This window comes from Sapajus apella, unplaced genomic scaffold, assembly GCF_009761245.1.
Source record: "Sapajus apella isolate SASKATOON/1434 unplaced genomic scaffold, GSC_monkey_1.0 scaffold15, whole genome shotgun sequence".
Classification (NCBI taxonomy): domain Eukaryota; kingdom Metazoa; phylum Chordata; class Mammalia; order Primates; family Cebidae; genus Sapajus; species Sapajus apella.
Window position 1 is genome coordinate 16435852 of NW_022436955.1, and position 24579 is coordinate 16460430.

At 42.8% G+C, this 24579-nt stretch overlaps 1 protein-coding gene across 18 annotated transcripts in view; it reads left to right on the forward strand.

Moving 5' to 3' along the window:
* The window catches only part of ZNF23 (zinc finger protein 23), a 27088-nt gene extending 3860 nt beyond the window's left edge, over nt 1-23228 (forward strand). The window contains exons 2-8 of one of the 18 annotated variants that reach the window (XM_032284391.1): nt 735-827; nt 8921-9085; nt 9291-9636; nt 14213-14278; nt 16553-16729; nt 17297-17413; nt 20941-23228. In XM_032284391.1, coding sequence (XP_032140282.1) covers nt 16696-16729; nt 17297-17413; nt 20941-22733 — 1944 coding nt within the window. In that variant the 5' untranslated portion in view covers nt 735-827; nt 8921-9085; nt 9291-9636; nt 14213-14278; nt 16553-16695 and the 3' untranslated portion in view covers nt 22734-23228. Of the gene's footprint in view, nt 1-734; nt 828-7626; nt 8287-8779; nt 9637-14212; nt 14279-16552; nt 16730-16873; nt 17092-17296; nt 17414-20940 lie in introns of those variants that run through there. The other 17 variants (XM_032284395.1, XM_032284381.1, XM_032284388.1 and 14 more) reach the window with 17 other exon arrangements.
* Nucleotides 23229-24579: the final 1351 nt, after the last annotated feature.

Consider the following 24579-nt stretch of genomic DNA (forward strand, 5'->3'; position numbering starts at 1 on the left):
GCTGGGATTACAGGCACGCGCCACCATGCCCAGCTAATTTTTTGTATTTTTAGTAGAGACGGGGTTTCACCATGTTGACCAGGATGGTCTCGATCTCTTGACCTCGTGATCCACCCGCCTCGGCCTCCCAAAGTGCTTCTTTGGCTTCTTAACAGCAATCTATTCTCACAGTTCTAGAGGCTAGAAGTCTGAAAACAGTTTCCCTGGGCAGAAATGGTTTTGTCAGCAAAGCCACGCTCCCTCAGAAGCCTCTAGGACAGAACCTGGTCTTTCTTTAAGCTGCTGGTGACTGCCAGCATTCCTTAGTAGCAACATCACTCCAGCCTCTGCTGTCTTCACATCACCTTCTCTGTCCAATCTCCCTGGCCTGTCTCTCATGAGGGCATTTTGTGATGGCATGTAGGACCCATCCAGATAGTCCAGGATAATTCCTTGTCATAGGACCTTTATTTTAGTCACACTTACAAGAACTTTGCCATTTAAGGCAACATTCACAGGTTCCAGGAATTAGGACCTGGTATTGATGGTTATTATTCAGCCCACCACTGCCACTGAGGTTCATCTGTAGAAAACCCCCCCAAACAAGACACCCTAATACAAGGTAAAATTTGTCTCAGGAGTCTGGAGATAGCCCAGGGCAGCTGAGGCAGTTGTATAATATTGGTGGGGACCCAATCTCCTTCCAAAGTACCACTTGGCCATCCTTAATGGGGCCATTTTCCTCATTGTCCAAGGTGGCTCCTAGAACTCCAACTATCAAGAGCTTGTTCCGGACAGTAGAGGAAGAGGAAGAAGAACATTCCACTTTGCCTTAAAGAAGACTTTCTGTAAGTACCACAGAACACTTCCAGTTGTTTATGTCAAGAACATGTTAGTCACATGACTATACCTGGCTGCCAAGGGCACTATATCCTCTAGTTGAGTGGCAGTGTGTTACATCAAATGACTTCACAGTTTTGTTTAGGAGGAGGAAGGAGAATGAATGTTTGGGTAACTAGCAGCCTTTGCCATGGCGTATGACTGCCGTCGAATTCTACATGTCTAAAAACTTTGGTTAAGGAAAAAACTTTGGTGTACAGCTGGCTGTGCTCTTTGAATTTAAATGTGTGTAGTAACTCCAGGATAGGTGCTATATTTATCCCCAGTTTACAGGTTGGGAACAGTGAAATCCAGCAGATTGATGGGAGGATACAGCAGATGCCTCTCAAATGCACTCACATCACTTTGGCACACCTCTGGCTTTCACTGTAGCTGTGGTGAACAGTTATATGTTAACTTAGAGCTCCCCTTGCACTGCTCAGGCACTCCATATGCCTTTTGACATTCTGCCTCAGGCACTTTTCCAGAGCTCACTCGACTAGGAAGCACAGCCTGGGAATACACAGGGCAAGTTAGCAATCCCAGAAAAACCCTTAATAATGCTAGACAAGAGCTTGAGGATTAAGGTTCCAGTCTCTCACCTTTCAAGTGGAAAATTAGGAGGAATTTTTTACTCTTTTCTGGAGCTCCCAGTGCTCATACCATCAACCTTTAGAACACTTTATATTGTCATTTCCTCCTGTCCTGTCTCACTTACTGGGTTCTTTTAGTCCTGCTTCCTGGGATCATCTCCTGAGTAAATGGGCATTCGAGTTCTTGTCTCAAGCCCTGCCTTCATGGGAACCCAAACTAAAGAGAGGAAGACAGAACCTTCAGGCAATAAGAATGTGTCTTATATTCCAGTAGTCAATATGAGTAGTCTACTCAACTGGAATCTTTTAGATGTTAGAGGATGGCCCCGATGAGCATTTCTGTGATGGAATCCCATTCTGTTTTCAGTGGTGGCTGCACATTTCTGATTTCTACTTGAAAGAAGCTTCCTCTCAGAGCAACTATGCTGTGGGGCACAATGTTTTTCTGTGTATCAGTAACGTGCATAATTTTAGATAGACTAAGTTGTTTCTGTAACTATAGCTCTGAGTATTCAGGAGCTAAAACATGGTAAATATCACAGTGATCAGCCTGTGAGGAGGAGCTGGCAAGGCATGTCCCTCAGATTATCAACTAAAATGAGCACTTGGGGTCGTGCAAATAAAAGAGTCCTTAGTAGTGTGCCACATACAATAAATGATTTTATTAATTACTCAACATTTTTTTTGAGACAGGATCTTGCTCCTCCACCTAGGCTGGAGTGCAGTGGCATGATTATGGCTCACTGCAGCCTTGACCTCCCAGTCTCAAGTGATTCCCATACCTTAGCCTCCCTAGTAGCTGGGACTACAGGCATGTGCCACCGCACCCAGCTAATTTTTATGTTTTCTGTAGAGACAGAGTTTCACTATGTTGCCAGGCTTGTCTAGAACTCCTGAGGTCAAGCAATCATCCCACCTTGGCCTCCAAAAGTGCTGGAATTACAGGCATAGGTCACTGTGCCTGGCAACAAATATTTATTTAGTGACTTCTGTGTGCTAAGCAACATGCTAGCTGATAGCACATGATGATAGAACATGTTACTGATGAGCAACATGGAGCATCTCTCCAGTTCCTGCTGCTACCGCCCTGTTCTGAGCCACCAACATTTATTTCCTAGACTACTACAATTGCTCCTTAAGTAGTCTTCCCACTTCTGCTCTTGAATCTTTCTAATCTATCTGCCAATCAGCAGCCAGAGTGTGCTTTTAAAAATATAAAACATAACATGCTTCTCTTAAAAAATTTCAGTGTGTTTCCATTGACCTTGAAATAAAATCCAAGCTCTTTAACATGAGCTGCAAAGCTCCAATGATTGCACCTCCTCCCTCTTCTCTACCCATGATGTGTCAAGCTTTCTTTTTTTCCACTGAAGGGCCTACGAATTTGTTATTCCTCCTGCTTGGAATGTTCTCTCTTTGATTATGTGCCCAGATATCTCGCTCATATTTCTCAAGTCTCAGCCCAAGGTCACTTCCTCAGGCCTTTCCATATCTCCCAGTTAAAATGGAGGTAACGAAATATCCCTTGATATTATCTCCTAAACACACCTTGCTTTTTTTTTTTTTTTTGAGATGGAGTTTCGCTCTTGTTGCCTAGGCTGGAGTGCAATGGCATGATCTTGGCTCACTGCAACCTCCACCTACCGAGTTCAAGCGATTCTCCTGCCTCAGTCTCCCAAGTAGCTGGGATTACAGGCACGCGCCACCACACCCCAGCTAATTTTTTGTATTTTTAGTAGAGACGGGGTTTCTTCTTCTTGGTCAGACGGGTCTCGAACTCCCGACCTCAGGTGATCTGCCCGCCTTGGCCTCCCAAAGTGCTGGAATTACAGGTGTGAGCCACCGCTCACAGAGGGGAGCAGCACCAGTCTGGAGGACGATGGTTCCGAGGCAGCCCCAGAACCTTGGAGAGCTCCACAGACACCCCGAAAGAGCTGGAACTAGCACCTTGGACAGCACCACGGCTTCGTTGTTTTGTACTGCCATCCCTTGTACCTGGATGATATTATCAACACACGTTGCAGTGGTCACTGTTAATTTCCTGGGACTTTCGACTCCTGTGTACCTGGCAATTGTAATCCTCTAAAGTCAGCAGTCCTTTAGAAGGTTCTTTACGACAAGGTGGGGGTTGGGATTCTTTCTCTTTCTAGGAACTTCAGCATCAGCGCTGATAATTGGACCTACTCCCTTGGGAGCTCTGTGGGATTGGTACCTAGTATAATTGTGTTATTCTGGAGGCCCACATCCTTCAAATTTGGGGAAAATGTGTACTAACTGGCTGTCCTACCTAAGGAAGAATGGTCAGGGCTCTTCCTAGACACATATAAGCAAACTATCAGGCAATGCATGTGAGAAAGAAGGTATACTGTATTCATTTGGAGACAGGCTCCTTGATTCTTTTTTATATCCTCTTTTCACTTGCTAACCCCCACCTGTTAATCTCCTTTCAGAAACATACAATGGATTGGATCTGCTTTCTCTGTGGTAAAAAGCTTCTGAACTTGATTGTTGTCAGCAAGTTTCTGTGAGGTTATGCACAAAAAACTTGGAAGGAGTTTGGCACTGTAGGTCTTTCTCCTAGTTATAATATGTCATATTTACAAACTTATGCATTAATAACTCCCTTATTGACAAAAGGTATAATCAGGTCCACAAATAAGTTAGAGGAGGGGAAAAGTAACATTAATTGAGCAACTACTGAATCCTGGTCCCTGTTGTATGTACTTTATGTTGTATGCATGTGTAGTATTTACAGCAACTATGCATTATTACTTCATTTTTCAGATGAATCAATGGAATTTCAGAAAAGCTAAGTGGTTGCCCAAGGTCTCATAGCTCGTAAGTGAAGAAAACAGGACTTCTCAATCCTGTACATTTATTTTCAATTTCTTTTTCTCTGTGTTTCCTTTTTGAATAGTTTCTATTGCTATGTCTTCAAATTCACTCATCTTTTTTACTGTAATGTCTCATCTGATGTTAATCCCATCCAATGTATTTTTATTGCACATTACAGATTTTCATCTCTAGAAGTTTGATTTGGGTCATTTTTATATCTTTCATTTCTCCACTAACCTTTTAGATTTATCAGATGTGGTTGTAATAACTTTTAAATGTCATTTCCTACTAATTCTGTTGTGACTATTTCAGAAGTCTATCAGGATTAGTTTTTAATGTAATTTCGTGTATTATGAGTTACTGGCCAAAGTAGGTAGTATTAATTTAAACTCTATACTTAATGGTACAAACTATGATTATAAATTTTTAGGGATATTTCTATTAACACTTCAAAGCTTAGGCAAGGACCATAAGATTCTTTGTTATCTCTCTTTGTTCATGAGATTTTAAAAAGTTTTATCCTTTCATGGGTCCAGGAATTTGGATGAGTATATGTGTGTGAGAAAAATATCTGTTTCTATTCCTTGCTTCATGCCTGCCTCCTATATATTACAATTCTGTTTTCTCAGATATCAAGATTTACAACTCTTCACCATTCCCACTCATGTTGGCCAAAGCATCAGCTGAACTCTTCAGGCCAAACCAGCACCTCTGGTTTTAGTTTCTTGTTTGGTTTGGTACCTGGGTACACTTTCCTGTGAGCTAAGTATTTAAAATGATGTTGAATATTATTTCTTATTCTAAATTTCGAGATTCTCATTGATATTATTTGCTACATAGCCCTCAACAGAATTCTGAATAGAATAGAATAATATTTATTGTCTTAAACTCACTGTTGTAAGATATTAATATAACTATGCCATTTTCTCTTTAACTTCATATTTGTCTGATATATCTATTTTGCATTCTTTAACTTTTTTTTTTTTTTTTATGATGGAGTCTCGCTCTGTCACTCAGGCTGGAGTGCAATGGTGTGATCTTGGCTCACTGCTACCTCCATCTCCCGGGTTCAAGCGATTCTCCTGCCTCAGCCTTCTGAGTAGCTGGGACTACAGGTGTGCACCACCACACCCAGCTAATTTTTTATAGTTTTAGTAGAGACGGAGTTTCACTGTGTTGGTTAGGCTGGTCTTGAACTCATCCTTGTGATCTGCCCACCTTGGCCTCCCAAAGTGCTGGGATTACAGGCGTGAGCCACTGCACCTGGCCTCTTTAACTTTCAATACTTGTGCATTCCTAAGTGTTAGTAGTACCTTATAAGTACCTTTTTTTGTTTGTTGTTTGTTTGTTTTTTATTTTTTGAGATGGAGTCTCACTCTGTTATCCAGGCTGGAGTGCAGTGGCAAGATCTTGGCTTACTACAACCTCTGCCTCTTTGGTTCAAGCAGTTCTCCTGCCCCAGCTTCCCTGGTAGTTGGAGTTAAAGGTGTGTGCCACCATGCTGGGCTAATTTTTTTATTTTTAGTAGAGATGGGTTTTCACCATGTTAGCCAGGTTGGTCTCAAATTCCTGAGCTCAGGTGATCTGCCCACCTCGTCCTCCCAAAGTGTTGGGATTATAGATGTGAGCCACTGTGCCTGGCTGCATCTAACATTTTTTTATACACAAGTTTTAGAATCATTTTCACAAGTTTTAAAACAAATTCTTTAGGGGTTTTATTTGGTATAACATTGGACTTCGATTAAATAAAGAACAATACACTTCCTACTGAGGAATTACCTGTGCCTTTCCACTTACACAACTGGTTTTCATTGGTTTAGTCCCCAAGTGTTTAAAATTTTCTTTATGTATGTCTTAAGCATTTATTAGTAAACATTCATATATATGTTTGGTTGTTTTGAGAATAAGACCTCTCCCTACCCTAGTACATTTCTTCACATAGATTAAATGATTTGTTCATATAACTCACAACATCAATAAGTAAATAAAAAATTTATAACATAAAAACAGCCTTGAACTCCTGGAATGAACACCAACCAGACTGTTGTTTTGCCACAATTTGCATGAGAAGCAGCAGCCCAAACCATGTTTACTCTGTCCTATTAAAACTGGAAACAACAAAAATAATTTTTTATCATGAGAAGACTGTCAGTTTTCCTTGGTGGTCAGAGGGGAAAGGTTTTAGGGAGGTCTTGGGGATGCAGGGACAAAGGGTACAGGAGAAGAAGCCTTAGAGCTGAGCAGGAGGAAACTGATACTACGTGGCTGCAGGCCTGGCAAGGAAATGAACTTCTAGAATGCTGAAGTCGAAGAGCCAGCTTAATTTTTTAACTGTTGTATTATGTATTTGTTCCATCTTTCCTCATTTTTAGGGATATTAGTTAGGCTATGGGCTTGGAAATTAATTTGAAGAACCAAATAAGTTGTGGTTTAAATTTGATGAAAGTTTATTTCTCTCTCATGTACCATCAGAAAGTAAGCCATCTGGGGCTGATATAGCAGCTCTGTGCCTCCTCCTTTTAACTGCTCTGTCATTCCCAGCAGCCATACCCTTATTTGCATTGGTCCAAGATTTTCTCCCTTGTCAACATTCCACCTGGTCGATGAAGATTTAGGGCTAGGGAGGGCATGTCCCTTGTCTTTAAGGATTCAGCATCACAATTTGTTACAGCCTATTTGCCAGAAGTTGGTCACATGGACACACTTTGCTTTAAAGAATTCTGGGAAATGTGTGCTTTTCCCCTGAGCTGTCACATTCCTTGCTAGAGATTCTGTAACCGTATAAGAATGGAAGAACAGGGGTTGACAGACATGAACTGGTCTCCATCTCTCCATACCTACCATAAAGCTTTTGTAAATTGGTTTGTGCATTATTATCTAATTTTTCTGATATGTCTGAAGTAGGAGTAGGAGTTTTGTGGTTATTTAGGGAGCTTCATTTTCTTATCTATAAAATTAGGCAATGGGTTTATGATGCAAACCTTTGGGGCCAGCATTTATGTGATCTGATTCCTTCCTATTTCTTTCAACAAGTTTCACTCCTGATTACTGAGCCTACAAAGAAGTGAAAATCAGAACTTACTGACAAGAGCAACGTAATTCCAGCTATCACTCTGCCCAATCATGGGAACCATTTTCTTAGTGAGTTTATTTTGAAAAACAGTGAAGACCAAGGTCATGACAAGGCAGAGAAGGGTGTGCCTGGTCATGGTCACTGTCATGATCTGAGGCATAAGACATATCCTACCCTCATTCTCCTTTGGGGACACACAAAAGTTGGCTTCTGCTTAAGAGTTAGGGTTGGAGCCTTTGGACCATGTCAACAACGAATGTTTATTGCTCTCCTTTCTGTCAGATTATCCTCTAGCTGAGGATGATGATGTTGGACAAGATAGATATGGTGTCTGTTCCTTGGAGCCACCAGAGAAGACAGACATATAAATAAGCTATCACCATTAAATGAGCACACAGTGCTGGGATGGCACATAAATGAACATCCTGCCTTATTATGAGTGATCAGGAAAGGCTTGCTTCCCATGGGAAATGGGATTTGCACTCACACTTCCAGTAACAGTCAAGATGGAGGGTAGGAATGGGAAGGGAAGAGCATTCTAGATTTGCCAGCATTTTTAGCATGTGGGCTGAAGTTGAGTCAGGGAATCAATGGGAGTCATAAGAGGCCACAGAGGTGAGTGGGGGCAAACACCACTCTCTAGTGCAGCAGCGTTGGATAAATCAGAGCTGGAAGGAAGAAAAGCCTGCATTAGGGGTGTGTGAGGGGGTGGAGATTTAAAGGTCGTCCAATCCAGTGGCTTTTCGTACTGTCTCCCTTCCCCCAGGGCTCATTTTGTAATTTTATGGGAGGTATTTTGTTGTATTTGCTGGCGGTGATAGCATTTCTACCAGCATTGTGGATCGGAGCCAGGATCCTGCAATGCACAGGACAGTCCTGCCCACTGAAAAAATGTTCACAGTTTCAAATGTCTTGCTGAACATTCAGGTAGGTGAAAATTCTATTTCGAAATTATCTGAATCTAAACCTGTTTTCTGGATAAACATGCATTTTTCACAGTTTTAACATACACTGATGTTCCAGGAATGTAATTATTGTATAGTCAAGAGAAGATCATCCTGTGTTTCATTCAGAATTTCACCAAAAAGTGTTCGCCATTTTGGATCAGTTTTTGTGATTTTTGAAACAATATAAGTCACAGCTTTGTGGCTGTGGCATTCGGGCAGCGTCTAAGTGTAAAGGCGACTACTGGACCACCTTGTTAGGTCTCCTGCAGCAGTCATGACCAAACACATTGAAGTATGTGTTTTTAAACGACAGATGACGTTCCTCTTTTTTTTTTTTCTCTTTCATAACCTTTAAGGTATAACATTAGTTTTTATTATGTAGGTGTGTATGTTATGTATGATTTTCTAGGCCTTTATGTATGAGTATCAGGTCAGGAGAATACGATGGACATTACAAACTATTTGTTAGAAAAAGCGGGCATTGGATGTGACAGCGCGCCATCCACGGGTCCAGTTCCAAGACTCCCAGACTGCACCTGCAGCTTTACTTCCCAGGCTGGGTCCCCGCTTGGCTCTGATTCTTGCCTTCCCCATCAGGGGAAGTCTTAACCCAGGGCTAACAGTCAGCATGGGCCACACCGGAGCCTGAGGATCGATCAGGCTGCAGCCGCAGGGGACCCGGAGAGAGCAACACCGAGAAGAAGAGACCTTGCTCCTAGAGAGGCCAGGCCGCCTGGTGACGCACTTCCGGCAGCGCCGGGGAGCCGCCTGCTCCGGGGGTGAGTGCAGAACTGCGGGCACCCTGCGTTGTTCCCTGTTCCCTAGGCTCTGGGTCCGGTTGGGACGCACTCCTACCCTGGGTGGAGCTGGGTCTCCCGTGGCCTGTGTTGCCAGGAGGCCCAGGCTGGGAGAGGGAGCAGGGAGGCGGCCCGGGGTGCTCTTCCGCGCTTCTCGACTCCAGCTTTCGTCTTTGTGGCCCAATAGGTTGCACCAATTGGAACGGGAAGCCTGTGTTGCTGTCACAGCCACGAGGCCCCGGGCATTTAGCACTTGGTCTGCTGGGGGAAGATGCGTGGTGCAGCTAAAGGGTGGAATATTTGTGGGCCTGAAGCTGCCCTGGATGATAGTGCAAGTCTTTTGATGAGTTGAGGTCTGGCAGGAACATTAACCTATGTGCATCCCAAGTATGGACCGTGTGCTCCCAGGCTTCTGACATGGGGTCATGAATTAGGGCCAAGTGGGAGTACAGAGCCCCTCCTAGTCACCCGGCAGCAGAAGAAGCCCGGCTTTTGGAGGACACTGTCTCCTGCAGCAGTGTCAGTCCCAAAAGGTAACTCAGCCCTACTTCTTTTGGCTCTGGGGTGACAGTGACCTGGGAATGACGTCTACAAAGTGATTACAAATTCAGTCAGTTTTAGAATATATTTAGTAGTTTCAGAATCGCTAATTCATACCCTCATGAAAAGCAAATTCACTACCTAAAGTACAGTACTTGGATACAGGTCTTTTTGTCTTTAATCTTACGGAGTTTCAGTCAAAATACTGTTTTCCAAAGTTTCTTACTTCTTTCCTACCACTTAAGTGTGGCTATGTTCATTGTAGTATTGTTAGCCACACTGGCTGTTCTTTGTACTACATTTTGGGTCCTCACTTTCACCCCATCTTCGCTGGTTTATATATTTATTTAAAAATATATATTTATATGTTATATGTTATATACTGTAGTAGTAAAAAGCATCCGTGAACACACCGCCCAATTAAGAAACAGAACATTGCCAGTACTGCTGAATTTATCAATGAGTTCCTCTTCCTCACCCCAACTCCCAGTCTCCCACCCCTAGAGGTAAAAGTTGTCTTGAATTTTGTGTTAATTGTAGCCTTATTATTTTTAAAGATAATTACATATGCGTGTATCTGTAAGCAATGTACTTAAACTTTTTTTGTTTTTGGGCTTTACATAAATAGCACCATTGTGTGTATAAGTCATAAGTGACTCGAATAATTCAATGTTATGTTTCCAAATTCATTCTGTGTAGCTTCTGGGTAATGTGGTAATGTTCCATTGTAAAAACTGTATGAAAATTTGTCGATGTATTTTCAGTGGACATGTGGGTTGTTTTCAGTGTTTTGCTATTAAAATAATGCTGATAATGAATATTTTTGTGCATACCTCCTACATATGAGAGTTTCTCTAGGGTGTAAGTTTTTAAAGTTAGGCATGAATGTTGAATTATATTAAATACCTTTGGCATCTGTTGAGATGGACAGTGTGTTTATCTGTCTTTGATTTATTAATGTGAAAAATATGCTAATTTGTATCCTAACATTGAGCTTGGTTTATCTTCAAGGGATAATCCTACTTACTCATGATGTATTACTTTAATGAACTACTGGAGTCTATTCCTTGATAGAATTTTTGCATTAGAATTCATAAATGAGACTGGTCTGTAGTTTTTGTATCAGTATTGTGCTGGCATCACAAAAAGAATTGGGAAACTTATTTTGCTGTGCTCTGCTACAGTTTACATCATGTTAGAATTATTTCTGAAACATTTGAATGGATTTGCTAATGACACATCTGAACTCAGTGTTTTGCGAAAGTTAGCTCTTCACTGGCTGTCTTGGTTTAATTAGGTAAAAGTAATTAGGATTATGTAGAAAATCTATACAATGTTGTAACAAGAAAAAACCTGGAGTCATATTTTTGAAAACCTTCCTCTAAACTGGGAGGGAGCCAAGAGACCAAAGAATGCTTTGAACAAATCCAGCTTGGCAAGTAGATGAATTTATTAGGACTTACGTACTTACTCTTGAATGGCAGCAGGACAGCTTTAGAGATCTGTGGTGCCCCTTGTCTCTAAGTACTTTTAAGCTAATTTTCTGGCTCTTTGCCTACTGCATTTAAACAATAAAACTTTTCTTGGTAGGTTCTCATATACTCTCTAGAATGTTTGCATTCTTGCAAACACCTGCTCCTCTGCTGAGCCCTGTGGTCTTGGCTCACTGCCTGGCCGTCAAAGTTCAGGCAGCAGGTGTACACCCTTGACTGTACAACCTTGACTAGCTGAGCGGGGTATCCATCACACTACATATGTAATTGGTAGAATTGGTTTATTATCTAAAAATGGAGTTATATATTCTCCCATCACAGAATAAGTTTTCTCTTTAAACACCAGATAATATATATTTTTACATGGATACTTGAGTCACAAAAATCCTGAAAAATGTGGAAAGTAGAAGTTAGTAGATTGGGTTATATAGTCATCATGCAATAAAGCCAGAACTTATAAACAGAGAAGAAATTAACAACAGCAAATTATCCTAAACAATAACTAGGTGAAAGACAAAACACAATTGCTGACTATAAAATAGTAATTAAAACGTGAAATATAAAAACCTCTGGAATGTGGCAAATAGTGTATTCTGAGGAAAATTTGTGGCCTTATAGGTTTTAATTGCCAAACAGGAAAGAATGAAAATAAATAAGTCATGCAACCTCAAGAAGGTAGGAAAAAAGTCTTTGTAGTCTTAAGTTTCCCCAAAAGTGGAACATGGAACAAAGATTTGTATGTAGGAACTTATTTAGGAATGTGGTTACAGGGGCAGAGTGAAAGACAAGGGGAGTGAAACAGAGTGGGAGAACTGATACAAGTCTGCATTGGTACACTTGGCCCTCAACAGGCTCTGCTTTGCAGGGTCTTTGAGGAGCCTTGGAGTCTTAAGGCTGCACCGCTGGGGGACCGAAGGGGAAAACATTTATCCATTGGTTTTTGTCCCCTGTTGGTCAAGGGGGTCCCACAGGTGTTAACACCCCCGCATTTCAGGGCCCAGCAGGTGTCCACAGGTGTCCCACATAGGATACCAGAGAAGCCCCAGGGCAGGAACCAGACATAGGTGGTGTAGGTCCTTGTAAAGATCCTGGTAGGTTGCACCTTCTCAAAACTGACTAAAGCCTCTGTAGAACTGGACTAAGGATCGAACAAGAGGATTGGAGTGGTGCTTAAACTGCCCCTTACAGAGCTGAAGGAACAAACTAAGACAGCAGAATTGGTGAATTTAAAACAAATAGAGGAAAGCAGTGTTGCTCAACTGGAAAAGCTGGTTCCTTGAAAGTAAAAGGAAACCACGTAAAGTAAGTAAACCACTGCTCAGCCTAACTGTGTTAATCTGCCTGGGCTGCCATAACAAAATACCATAGATTAGGCAGCTTCACCAGCATATTTATCTCTCACAGTCCCCAAGACTGGAAATCCAGGATCAAGGTGCCAGCTGATTTCGGCTCCTGCCAGGGCTGTCTTCCTGGCTCATAGACAGTAGCCCTTTCATTGCGTCCTCACATGGAGGGGACACGGAGTGAGTGGGTGCGTGGGCTCTGGGTCTCTCCTTATAAAGGCACCAGCCCTATTGGAACTCATTTAACCTTAGGACCTTAAGTTCTATCCTTAGGACCTCATTTATTACTACCTCCTCACAAGCCCATCTCTAAATACAGTCACGTTGGGGGCTAGAGCTTCAACATATGAATTCGGCAGGGATATAAATGTTTAGTCCATAACACTAACCTTGGGAAAAAGTCTGGAAAGCACATATATTCAAAAGAAGAAGTGGGAAAGGCAAACTAGCTCCAGATATGGAGGAAATGGAAAGAATCATGAACCAGTATTTTCTGCAACTCTATACTAGTAAAGTTGAAATCCTGGAAGAAATGGATGATATTTTAGGAAAGCGTAATTTCAAGACTGACTGTAGGAGCAGTAAAAGTCAGCAAATCACCGGTCCACATGTTTTTCAATATAATAAACAAGAGGCGCTGTGTCATGGGACTCTGGCTGCTGCAGTGATCTCCTCTCACAGGAGCTGAGGCAGAAGTCTAGGCCTTGGCTCATTCACTATCAGAAGACTGGAAAGAATGGGAGACAGCCTGGTCCCTAACTTCCAGCTTAGCTTCCTAAGGACAGCTTGGGCCATGTAGGAGACTGACTTCCCAAGACCTCTCCAGAGGTGTTAGGATTTCTTGAGGACATTCAGAGCTTTGAAGAAATGAGGCAGGATTCTGGGGAGCAGCTGCCGTCTTCTCCGGGTGCTGCCTCCCTAGGGCCTGACTCCCCAGGCCTGTGTACTGGAGCTGCAGCCCAGCCAACCCAGCTTCTGCTGTGATACTGAGGATGATGCTTGTTTTGAGAAAGAGAAATAAGTTAAAGATCTTGACACTGTCCTATTTCTTGAACTGAATTGTTGATACATGACTCTCTGCTTTCTTTTTTAGGTTCTGCATACATTTTATTTTATTTATTTTTATTTTTTATTTTTTTGAGTCAGGGTCTCACTCTCATCACCCAGGCTGGAGTACAGTGGTGTGATCTTGGCTCACTGCAGCCTTGACCTCCCTGGCCCAGGTGATCCTCCCACCTCAGCCTCCTGAGTAGCTGAGACCATAGGCATGTGTCACCACCTATGGCTAATTTTTGTATTTTTGGTAGAGACAGGGTTTTGCCATGTGCCCAGGCTTGTCTTGAACACCTGGGCTCAAGTGATCCACCTGCCTTGGCCTCTCAAAGTGTTGGGATTATAGACATGAGCCACAGTGCCTGGCAGGTTTTATATACACTCTTCTTCTTTTTTATTTTTGTTTGTTTGTTTATTTTTACATTTTATATATACACTTTTCTGTTTGTGTGATATGTGTCAGAATTGTAAAGTCCTAGGGTTCCTGGCAGTGAATTTCAGTGTCATAGCCTGAAGTCCTAGGCACTGAGCCAGTGAACAGATCACTCCTTTCTTGGGCGGCTTCTGTTCACACTCCTGTTTGGATGCAAGCTGCCTGTCTTGCATTTTCTGTGAGGGGCTGTGTTGCTCTGGTGGGGGTGGCTTGCCTCATACTTGTCCCTCTTTTTATTTCTCTTTAGCTCCAGCCCTTCTCTGAGAGGGAGACGGGGGGGATGGCAGCCATGCACCTGACAGCCTGGCCCCAGGTGAGCTGTGGGTCCTTCAGCTCTTCCTCTGGGAAGTTTCAGATTGAAAAAAATTGAGAAGGAGAGCTGGTGAGCCTTGGGATGCTGGCTGCTTCCACCTGAACTGGAATTTGTGGGAAAGAGGTGGTGTGAAGGGAGGGCAGCAGAGACCCAGAGAGTAGCAAGTGGAGGCAGCGGGAGAGTGAGTGGGAGAGCAGGAAGGCGGTGGTCTGCACACTGAGGGTCTCTGCTCCTCTGTACAGGAGCACCCCCAGCATAGGGCTCTGGGTGAATGGGGACATGGAAGCCGCCTGTGTGGGATGCTCTGTGCAGGGCTATGCGTGGAGGACAGTCTGCAGAGGATTGGGCTATCTGTGGCGGGGATGTAGGGAAGAGGAATAGCAGGACCAGATCAGAGAACGATGGCTGTGCCTCTAATTCAGGAGAAAGGGAAGGTCACAGGGAGTGGAGTCAAGGGAGGAGGAAGACAGGGAGTCCCATGGGACGGAATGTCTCATTGTTCTTGCGAAGCTTTCAAGGCTTAGGGTGCAGACTTAAGTCTCTGAGAAGAGCTTTCCCCCTTCTCCTCCAGAAAAATGAACCTGCAAACCAAACTTTCAGGGACTTCGTGGATCCCCTGAAGCTCATCCATGGACTTCCATGGACTACAAGTTGGGAACAATATTGCCACAGTCATACCAGTTGTATTGTTGGAGGCTTACTATGCTGCAGGCCTCATGCTCAGTCCTTTGTATGGTCTTTCAGTCCTGACTGCTGCCCTATGTGATAAGTGCTGTGTTGTATTCTTTCTACCAAATAACTCTGTGATCCGGGGCAAGTAGAACAACTTTCCCAGGATCACAGAGTTATTGTGTGATTAGGAAGTGCTCAGCCATAAGACAGCTGTGGAACCGCTGATGTTAACTTGGTCAGATTTGTGATGTGTATGGAATAATTTTTAAGGAAGATTCAAAAGCAAGATGATCACTTCATAAAGAAGAATCCCACTGAGTCTCAGCTATTCAGGAGGCTGAGGCAGGAGAATTGCTTGAGCCTGGGAGGCAGAGGATGCAGTGAGCTGAGGTCATGCCATTGCCCTCCAGCCTGGGTGACAGAACAAGACTCCATCTCGAAAAAAAAAAAAAAATCTTTCGGACACAGAGAGTCAAAGGATTAGTGGTGATAAGGAAGACGGCAAGTCAAGAACAATCCCCAGGTGTCTGGCCGAGGTTTCTTGTATGGGTGATTCTGGTCCCAGCTGAGGCATAAGTTTAGAAGGAAGTGCCAGTATACTGGGGTGGTGGTGGCGGCACACAGTGAAGACATTACATTTTGTGCAGAGAAGTTACTTGTTCAAGGTCACACAAAGCAGACTCACAGAAACACCTAGAGTTTGGCTGGAATTGCTGATGGGTGGAGGTCAGTAGGCTCACAAAGACACCTCCTGGCAGAGAGAGTTTGAGCGGCAGATCCCTGTCCGTAGCCCCCATGGCTGTTAGAGCAGGCTGAGGTGAGCAGAGGGTGAGCCTGGCAGAGGCCGCAGCTGCCCAGGAGGAGTGGTTGGGCCTGGGAGTGACACGCAGCATCCCTGAGTGGCGGAGCTTGTGCCAACCACACAGCTTACTGATGGAAAGGGGAGAGTAGCTGGCCAGTGGGAAGGCCAGTCTCCCTGCTTTCCCAAATGTTCCTGGAGAAACAGTGAAGTTTCGGAGAATTGTAAAGCTTGAGACTTGAATGGGAGAGGGCAAGGAAATTTCTGACTTTCCAGGAGACCCCGCAGTCTGGGCAGCATGAAGCAGCCTTGGCTGGAGGTGCTCAAGCAGAGGCTGCACAGCCCCTTGGTTGTGGGGTCTTTGAGGGGAATCAGGTCGGGCTGGGTGAGACAGAAGCCATGGCTGATCTTTAGGGGTGGCTTGAGGTGTGAGGATGAGGATGATGGGGGGAGCAGAACAGGGCTGTGTTTAGGTGCAGGGCAGCCAAGACCTCAGGGGAATGGTGTGGGAACGGCTGGTGGGTCGGCCCCAAGCTTGCCAGGAGGGAACAGCCTATCTAAAAGAGTGGACTTGGCTTTAGGCACTTTCTTATGGAATGTTTTTCTGTCAGCCTGTCTTATGTTACCTCTTATTTGTGTAAAAAAATGGCATGAAGTTTCCCTGCTGTGGGAGAAGATGGATACCCTGTAGTTTACTTTCTTCATGTTTTTTTCTGAGATCTTTCCCTTGTTGTTAATATTAATTTTGTACTCTCACAAGCACCCTCCCCAAGCCCTTATACTGCCCTCTGCCCCTCACTTAGGGCCTGAGCCATGGAATTGGCCCTAGGGCAGCAGGAACCTGTTGTTTCAGAAGTTGGTGACCTTTGAGGACGTGGCTGTGTACTTCACCCAGGCGGAATGGGATGGCCTGTCCCCTGCACAGAGGATCCTGTACAGGGATGTGATGCTGGAGAATTATGGGAATGTGGCCTCCCTGGGTAAGACCTCTCTCCCCTGGGAACCTGGACTCTGCCATTTGGGGTTCCTGGCTTGCTTCTCCCTTACAGGTTACTGGTGGGATCTCTGGTAATCCTTTACTGAATGAGAACCCCAGAGCTGTTCCTAATCTCCTGGACTTAGGGGTTGCTGGCAGGGGCAAACGCCAAGCCTTTTGTAGGCCTGTATAGGACTTCACTTGGAATTGGCATACACTCTTGATCCAACCCATGGTAGCTGTGTTTTGGAAACATTGGAATCCAGTGACTTCTTGTTCCACAGTGACATCTTCAGGTCCCCTCTCATCTTACCTATCTTGAGTCTTTTCAAGGATCTCAGTGTACTCTGGATATTTCAGGCCAAGGTCAAAAAGTGGTATCCCTTTGGGAAGAATCTCCCTGCTTGCCCTGCGTGTCGTCTTCTAGGCCTGCAGTCTGGGCCCTTCCCAGGCTCTCCCACCTGGGGCTCTTACCTTTCCTCCCATTGCTGAGACAATCTGAGAAGAGACTTGGGAATTTATCTGTGGGAGATTATTAATCTGTCTCTCCTATTTACCTCTCCCAAACCAGGATTTCCACTTCTCAAACCTGCTGTGATCTCACAACTGGAGGGAGGAGGTGAGCTGGGGGCCCCATCTCCACTGGCTGCAGGAACAGGCCTCCATGGCCTCCGGACTGGTAAGGGAGGTACATATTTCCCATTCTGTTGGAGAATTCTTTAGGCAGAAACATGCTATGTTTATTGGCCAGTCATACAGAGTAAAATTTGAGTAAATATTGATAATTCATAGAGATAGGTAGAGTCCTTTCTGTCTGTCTTCAAAGTTTGTTATGTCTAATTGCAAGAATACATCTTTTTTCAAATCCTTTATTCCGACTCTTTTCAATCCTAATTTTGAAATCCTGCCTTTCTCAGACAAAATTAATGGACTCAGCAATTTTGGGGTTCCTGCCATTTCTAAGCATTGTTCACTTAGTGTGGAGGATACAGAATTAACAGCATTTTCACACAGACAGAAGTGGTTAAAAGCACAGTCTTTAGAGGAGACTTTTCTGAGATCCAGTCCCAGCTGCGCTGCTTCTTAGTTTGTATGACTTTGATTGGGGTATTTGCGTGTTCTCATCTCTGAAAATGGGTTAGTAATAAAAGGAGGTAATAGTGCTAGTTTTGTGGGTTGAGGATTAAATGAGAAAACACATATCAAGTGCCTAGCTTATAGTGTGTGCTCAGTTTAATATTTTTACTTTGGTGTTGGGGAAGACATCTGTACATGGGGAAAGTAATGTGGAAGGGAGGAAGTGCTCTTGTTTTGTGCTTCTTAAGTATGAATGTGTAAAAGAATCCTGAGGTCTTACAGATATGCGGTAAGTGTGGAGCAGGGCCAGGAGTCTGCATTTCTGTGACGTTCCTGGTGAGGTGGTGATGCCAGTACTTCTAGTTACTAGACCACACTTGAAGGAGCAGGGCTCTAATTGGTGCCAGCAGAGTAGCTGCCAGATGGCTTCTTATCCCCCTGAGGCCCCCTGTTATTTCTTACATTTAGAGTCTGTGAGATTCTCTTGCATTTTTTTCAGTGAGTCTTCATTTTTCTTAGATGGTTTCCATGGGTTTTTATTCCTTTTCATCATTCTATCAGATGATACATGACCAAGGAAGGCATGTTTTGGAAATGGAGAGTTTGCCACATAATGTGCTTGACAAATACAGGGAATGAAGTGATATTGTGAGGTCCTTAATCGAAGGAGCCTGGATTTCGTTCTGTAGGCAGCTGACTCTCCTGAAGTCTTTGACCTTTCCAGGCACCCATCATGCTCCTAGCTGGGGATAGAAACATTGTAGTTAATGTGTGTGGGTTAATTGGGATGAGGAATCAAACAGGCTCTAGGCAGGCAGAAGAAGGGACAGTGAAGGGCATGAGGCCCATGGCAGCAGTGTTGACTTTCTTTTTAAAAATGTTCAGAAATCCACCCAATGATATCTGCAAAGTTTCCTTTGCTGCAACTGTGTCAAATGGCCATTCTCACTGTAAGAGAGGAAAATGGAGTTTTGTGACTTCAAAATAATAGAGGATGTGCTAGTAAAGAAAAAAGGGAAGATGGATACTGACATCTGCCACCCAACAGGATGTGAGAAATAGAAAGTAACCAGTGTAGAAAAATTGGCAAACAGTATAAGTGTCTGGTCCACGTAAGTACAAATGTGAAATCAATGTGAAAAATGTCCACCCTCAGTAGAAGCCAGTGAAATACAAATTAAAACAAGGAGAGATATTTTATCTATCATATTGAGAATAATTAAATTATTTTCAGTATTGGTGAGAGTGCAGCAAAACAGGAATAGATTCCAGAGATGATGACTAGACATAGGATAGTATAGATGTCTTAGTTTGGGCTACAGTAACAGACTGCCATAGGGTTGATGGCTTATAAACAACAATAATTTATTTCATACAGTTCTAGAGGCTGAGAAGTCCAAGATCAAGGTCCAGGCAGGTTCTGTCTGGCAAGGGCCTGCTTCCTGGCTAATAGACAGCCATCTTTTCACAGTATCCTCACATGGTGGAAAGTTAGGGAGCTCTCTGGGGTCTTTTTTAAGGGCATTGATCCCATTCATGAGGGTTTTCCCATAGCCCAACCTCCTAAAACAATTACATCAGGGGTTAGGATTTCAGAATATGAATTTGTGGGAGGACACAGTCAGTCTATAGCAAAGGATGAGTATTATTTTTTTAGTTGAGAAAAGACCAATATTATTTTGGAAATACTTGCTGGGGAATCCAGGCCATTGGAGGGGTTTATTGAAGGCAATTATGAAGTATTGGCGAGGGGGCATATTACATATGGTTGAAGAATAATGAAAGATGAAACAACATGAGGCAACATTTTGGGGCTAAGCTTTTGAGAAATTTGGGAACAAATGCAGAGATCAGTAGTTCTAGTTCTAAAGACTACTGGGATTGTAGAAAGACTTTTAGGGAATGATCAAGTTTAGGTTTGGAGGAAGAAGTGAAGGAAAAGGCAAGATTAATGCAGCAGTATTTGGAGGGGAAAGGGAAGAGATAAGATGAGATGGGCCTTAAATAGAGCCTGTGTAAAGTAGAAATGAAGTCGAAGGAGGAGTTTTGGAAGGTCCACAGTTTCCTTCCTTAGAATGGAAGGAAACAAAATTATTTCTATTTTGCTTCCTGATGCTGCTGACTCTTGTCATCTCCCAAGTAGCCACATCCTGTTGGATCCTGTGCCTTTCCCTTCTTCAGCATTTTCAGTTTTTTTTTTTTTTTTTTTTTTTTTTAGTAAGGAACTCACTGCTGTAGGAGCAACTAAACCGCAGGTTGTAGAAAAAACATGGTGTGATGAAAAGAATGCTGATCTGGTGGACAAGACCTAGAGTTTTATTCCACTGCTGTCCCTTTTTTTTTGAGGCAAGAGTCTCACTCTGTCTCCCAGGTTGGAGTGCAGTGACATGAACTTGGCTCACTGCAACCTCTGCCTCCTGGGTTCAAACAATTCTCTTGCCTCAGCCTTCCGAGTAGCTGCAACTACAGGCACATGCCACCATACCTGGCTAATTTTTTTGTATTTTAGTAGAGACGGGGTTTCACTGTGTTGCCCAGGCTAGTTGCAAACTCCTGAGCTCAGGTAATCTGCCTGAATCGGCCTCTCAAAGTGCTAGGATTATAGGTGTGAGCCATGTCGCCTGGCCGTCGCTTTTAACCTTCATATGATTGGTTATGTTCTCTACAGTGGCATTGCATTAGGCACAGTTGAGACTGGCGATTTTTTTTTATCATTACTTTATAATATTGACACATACTCAGAACAGTACAAAAAATATATAAAGGGGAAGCAAGTCCACCAAATTTCCTGTGCCAGTTTGTTTAGTTTCTTGTGGATTCTTCTAGAAGTTTTCTAGATATGTACAAATATATATATCTGCCTTTTATATCTTTATACAGATGGAAATCTATATACTGTTTTTTCAACTTGTTTTTCCATTTGATTGTATCTTGGATGTCTTTTTCTGTCAGCGTGTATGGATTTATTGTATTCTTTTACTAGCTACATATTACTTATCCCACCTTATAGAGAAACCGAAGGTTCTTTGACCTAGTCCAATGATTTTAGGGAGCCCCCTGATTATTATGGTCTTTTATAGCACAGTTCTCTTCTAACATGGTTCTTGCATGACATTTTATGTTTTCTGTTTTTTATAGTAGATATTCAGACTGACAGTGATTTCACAAAGGAAATGTATTACGGGAAAGAGGATGTATCATTTGAACTTCAAAGGGACTTTTCCCAGGAAACAGGCTTTTTAGAAACCTCTCTTCTAGAGAAACAACAGGAAGTCTACTCTGCAGGAAATATAAAGAAGGAAAAAAGCAACACCATTGATGGAACAGTGAAAGATGAGACAAGCCCCATGGAGGAGTGTTTTTTTAGTCAAAGTCCAAACTCATATCTGTGTCATACCATCACTGTAGAGCAGCCCTCTGGGTGTACAGGCCTGGGGAAAGCCATCAGCTTTGATACAAAACTCGTTAAGCATGAAATAATTAATTCTGAGGAAAGGGCTTTCAAATGTGAAGAATTAGTGGAGCCCTTTAGGTGTGACTCTCAGCTTAATCAACATCAAGAGAACTACACTGAGGAAAAGCCTTATCAATGTTTGGAGTGTGGCAAAGCTTTCAGCATTAATGAGAAATTAATTTGGCATCAAAGACTTCACAGTGGGGAGAAACCCTTCAAATGTGTGGAGTGTGGAAAAAGCTTCAGCTACAGTTCCCATTATATCACACATCAGACAATCCACAGTGGGGAGAAGCCCTATCAGTGTAAGGTATGTGGGAAGGCCTTCAGTGTTAATGGAAGCCTAAGTAGGCATCAGAGAATTCATACGGGAGAGAGGCCTTATCAGTGCAAGGAGTGTGGAAATGGCTTCAGCTGTAGTTCTGCATATATTACACATCAGAGAGTCCACACTGGGGAGAAACCTTACGAGTGTAATGACTGTGGGAAAGCTTTCAATGTTAATGCAAAATTAATTCAACATCAGAGAATCCACACTGGAGAGAAACCTTATGAATGTAATGAATGTGGAAAAGTCTTCAGGTGCAGCTCCCAGCTTAGGCAGCATCAAAGCATCCACACAGGAGAGAAGCCCTATCAGTGTAAGGAGTGTGGAAAAGGCTTCAGTAATAATACAAAACTCATTCAGCATCAGCGAATCCACACAGGTGAGAAACCCTATGAATGCACTGAATGTGGAAAAGCCTTTAGTGTCAAAGGGAAGTTAATCCAACACCAGAGAATTCACACAGGTGAGAAACCCTATGAGTGTAATGAATGTGGGAAAGCCTTCAGGTGTAACTCCCAATTTCGACAGCATCTGAAAATTCACACTGGGGAGAAGCCTTATGAGTGTAATGAGTGTGGAAAGGCCTTCAGTGTTAATGGGAAACTAATGCGGCATCAGAGAATTCACACTGGGGAGAAACCTTTTGAATGTAATGAGTGTGGGAGATGCTTTACTTCTAAAAGAAATCTACTTGATCATCACCGAATCCATACTGGAGAAAAGCCTTTTCAATGTAAGGAATGTGGGAAAGCCTTTAGTATCAATGCCAAATTAACTAGGCATCAGAGGATACATACTGGGGAGAAACCTTTCAAATGTATGGAATGTGAGAAAGCGTTCAGCTGTAGTTCCAACTATATTGTGCACCAGAGAATCCATACTGGAGAGAAACCCTTTCAGTGTAAGGAGTGTGGAAAAGCCTTCCATGTTAATGCCCATTTAATTCGGCATCAGAGAAGCCACACTGGGGAGAAACCCTTCAGATGTGTGGAATGTGGCAAAGGCTTCAGCTTTAGTTCTGACTACATTATACACCAGACGGTCCACACTTGGAAGAAACCATATATGTGTAATGTGTGTGGGAAAGCATTCAGGTTTAGCTTCCAACTCAGTCAGCATCAGAGTGTCCATAGTGAAGGAAAATCCTAATAATGAGAAAGATGTAGAAAACTCTCAAGGTTAATGCCAAAATAGATCAAGTATCATCAGATTCATCCATTGAAAAACCCCCAAGAGGGAATGAATGTGGCAGAGTCTTCATATGGCAACAGTTTTTATTCTATTCAATTTTTAATCAGGAAAGGATGACCAGTTAAAGAGAAACATCCAAAAATAAATAGCTTTGTTTTGTACCAACAGGACTTGGAAAATATTTCATTCCCAGTAGCATCAAGAAAAGTAGATTTTTCTAGAAATAAAGTTATGGAGGACTTGTGTGGAGAAATTTAAGCCTTCACCTGAGGGCCACTTTACAAAGGAAATTTGAATAAATGGAGAGAGAGAGAAGCCTTGTTCTTGGATAGAAAAACCCATAATAAAGATATTTACTCTACATACCTTAATTTATTTGTTTAATTTTTGACAACAAGCATGCATACTTTGAAAAGATGAAAAGTAATAAAGATTTATTTAAAAAAGGAAAAAGATCTGAGTACATGTTTTATTTTCATGCAATAGAGAAAACCTTTCTAGGCATTAGATGAAAGCCAGAAACTAGCCACAGGGTATATACTGATAAATTGACTACTAGAAACTAAATATTTCTGTCTGTTTTTGTTTTAAAGTTTAAAAGACAAAGCACAAAACGTGGAAATACTTTTGTAAAATTTGTGATATAAAAGTGTAGTACTTGGGCATGGTGGCACAGACCTTTAATCTCAGTGCTTTGGGAGGCTGAGACAGGAAGATTGCTTAAGGCCCTGAGTTTCAGACCTGTATGGGCAACATAGCAAGACCTCATCACTACAAAAAATTAAAAAATTAGCCAGGCGTGGTGGTATGTGCCTGCAGTTCTAGCTACCTGAGTGGCAGTGAGACCCTGTCTCTTAAAACATTAATATCTAAAGGTAAGTAATTTAGACACAGTAACAGGCAGCTATTAAACAGATTCAGAAAAAAAATGTTAAAGTAAGAAGAGATATTTAGTCTCAGTAGTACTCTAAGAGTTAAAATTAGTAAGTTTTTTGCATATCGCATTGTTAAATATGTGGACATGGGATATTATTCAGCTGTTGAAAATAACATTTACTGTAGATTCCCTTCATATAAAATGTCAACACGATAGCATGTTACACGGTTCCTATTTTGTAATAACTGGAACTCTTCCACAAACATGACTTTTCAGGTCCTGAAGGAGGGTGGCTGCCTTGGATTCCCCGGTCTCATTGGTGCTTTTCAAGGTCTCTGATGAAAATCCTGGAAGCCACAAGACACTTTTTAGAAGGGAATCTCACCACTTTAAAAAATTGTGAGCAATAAAAGGAACAGGCAAACTAAGTATCAGGAAGCTGAAGAAGAGCAGGCCCAATAGTAAGTAGTAAGAAAGGGACCAGAAAACATGGGTAAGACAAGCGCATGATAACTTCTGCCCTCCCCCAAGCACCACACACCTCTTTACCATGCCTACCTGTGAGCTCTGTAAGGCAAATGTTGTCTCTGGCCCCTAGCCGTCTTAGAACAGAAGCTAGTCTGCATTTAGTTTAGAATGAACCACTGGAGGTTTTCTGAATGTGGTACAGTTATTTAAGATACTTGGACTGGGAGCATCACTGTTCCTTCAGATCCTCATGTTCCCGGCGAAAAGCAATTGCTAGTAAATGAGACTTACCATCACCAGCCAACTTCAAATCCTCAAAAGCATCCATGCAGGCCCAGAGATACTCAAATGTCCTTAGAGTCAGATGAATGAGGCTGCTCAGAGTGACAACAAGGAGTAGGGAGGATGGAGAATTGAAGAGTATATGCCCTACCTAAACAAGGCAGCCTCAGCTGTAGC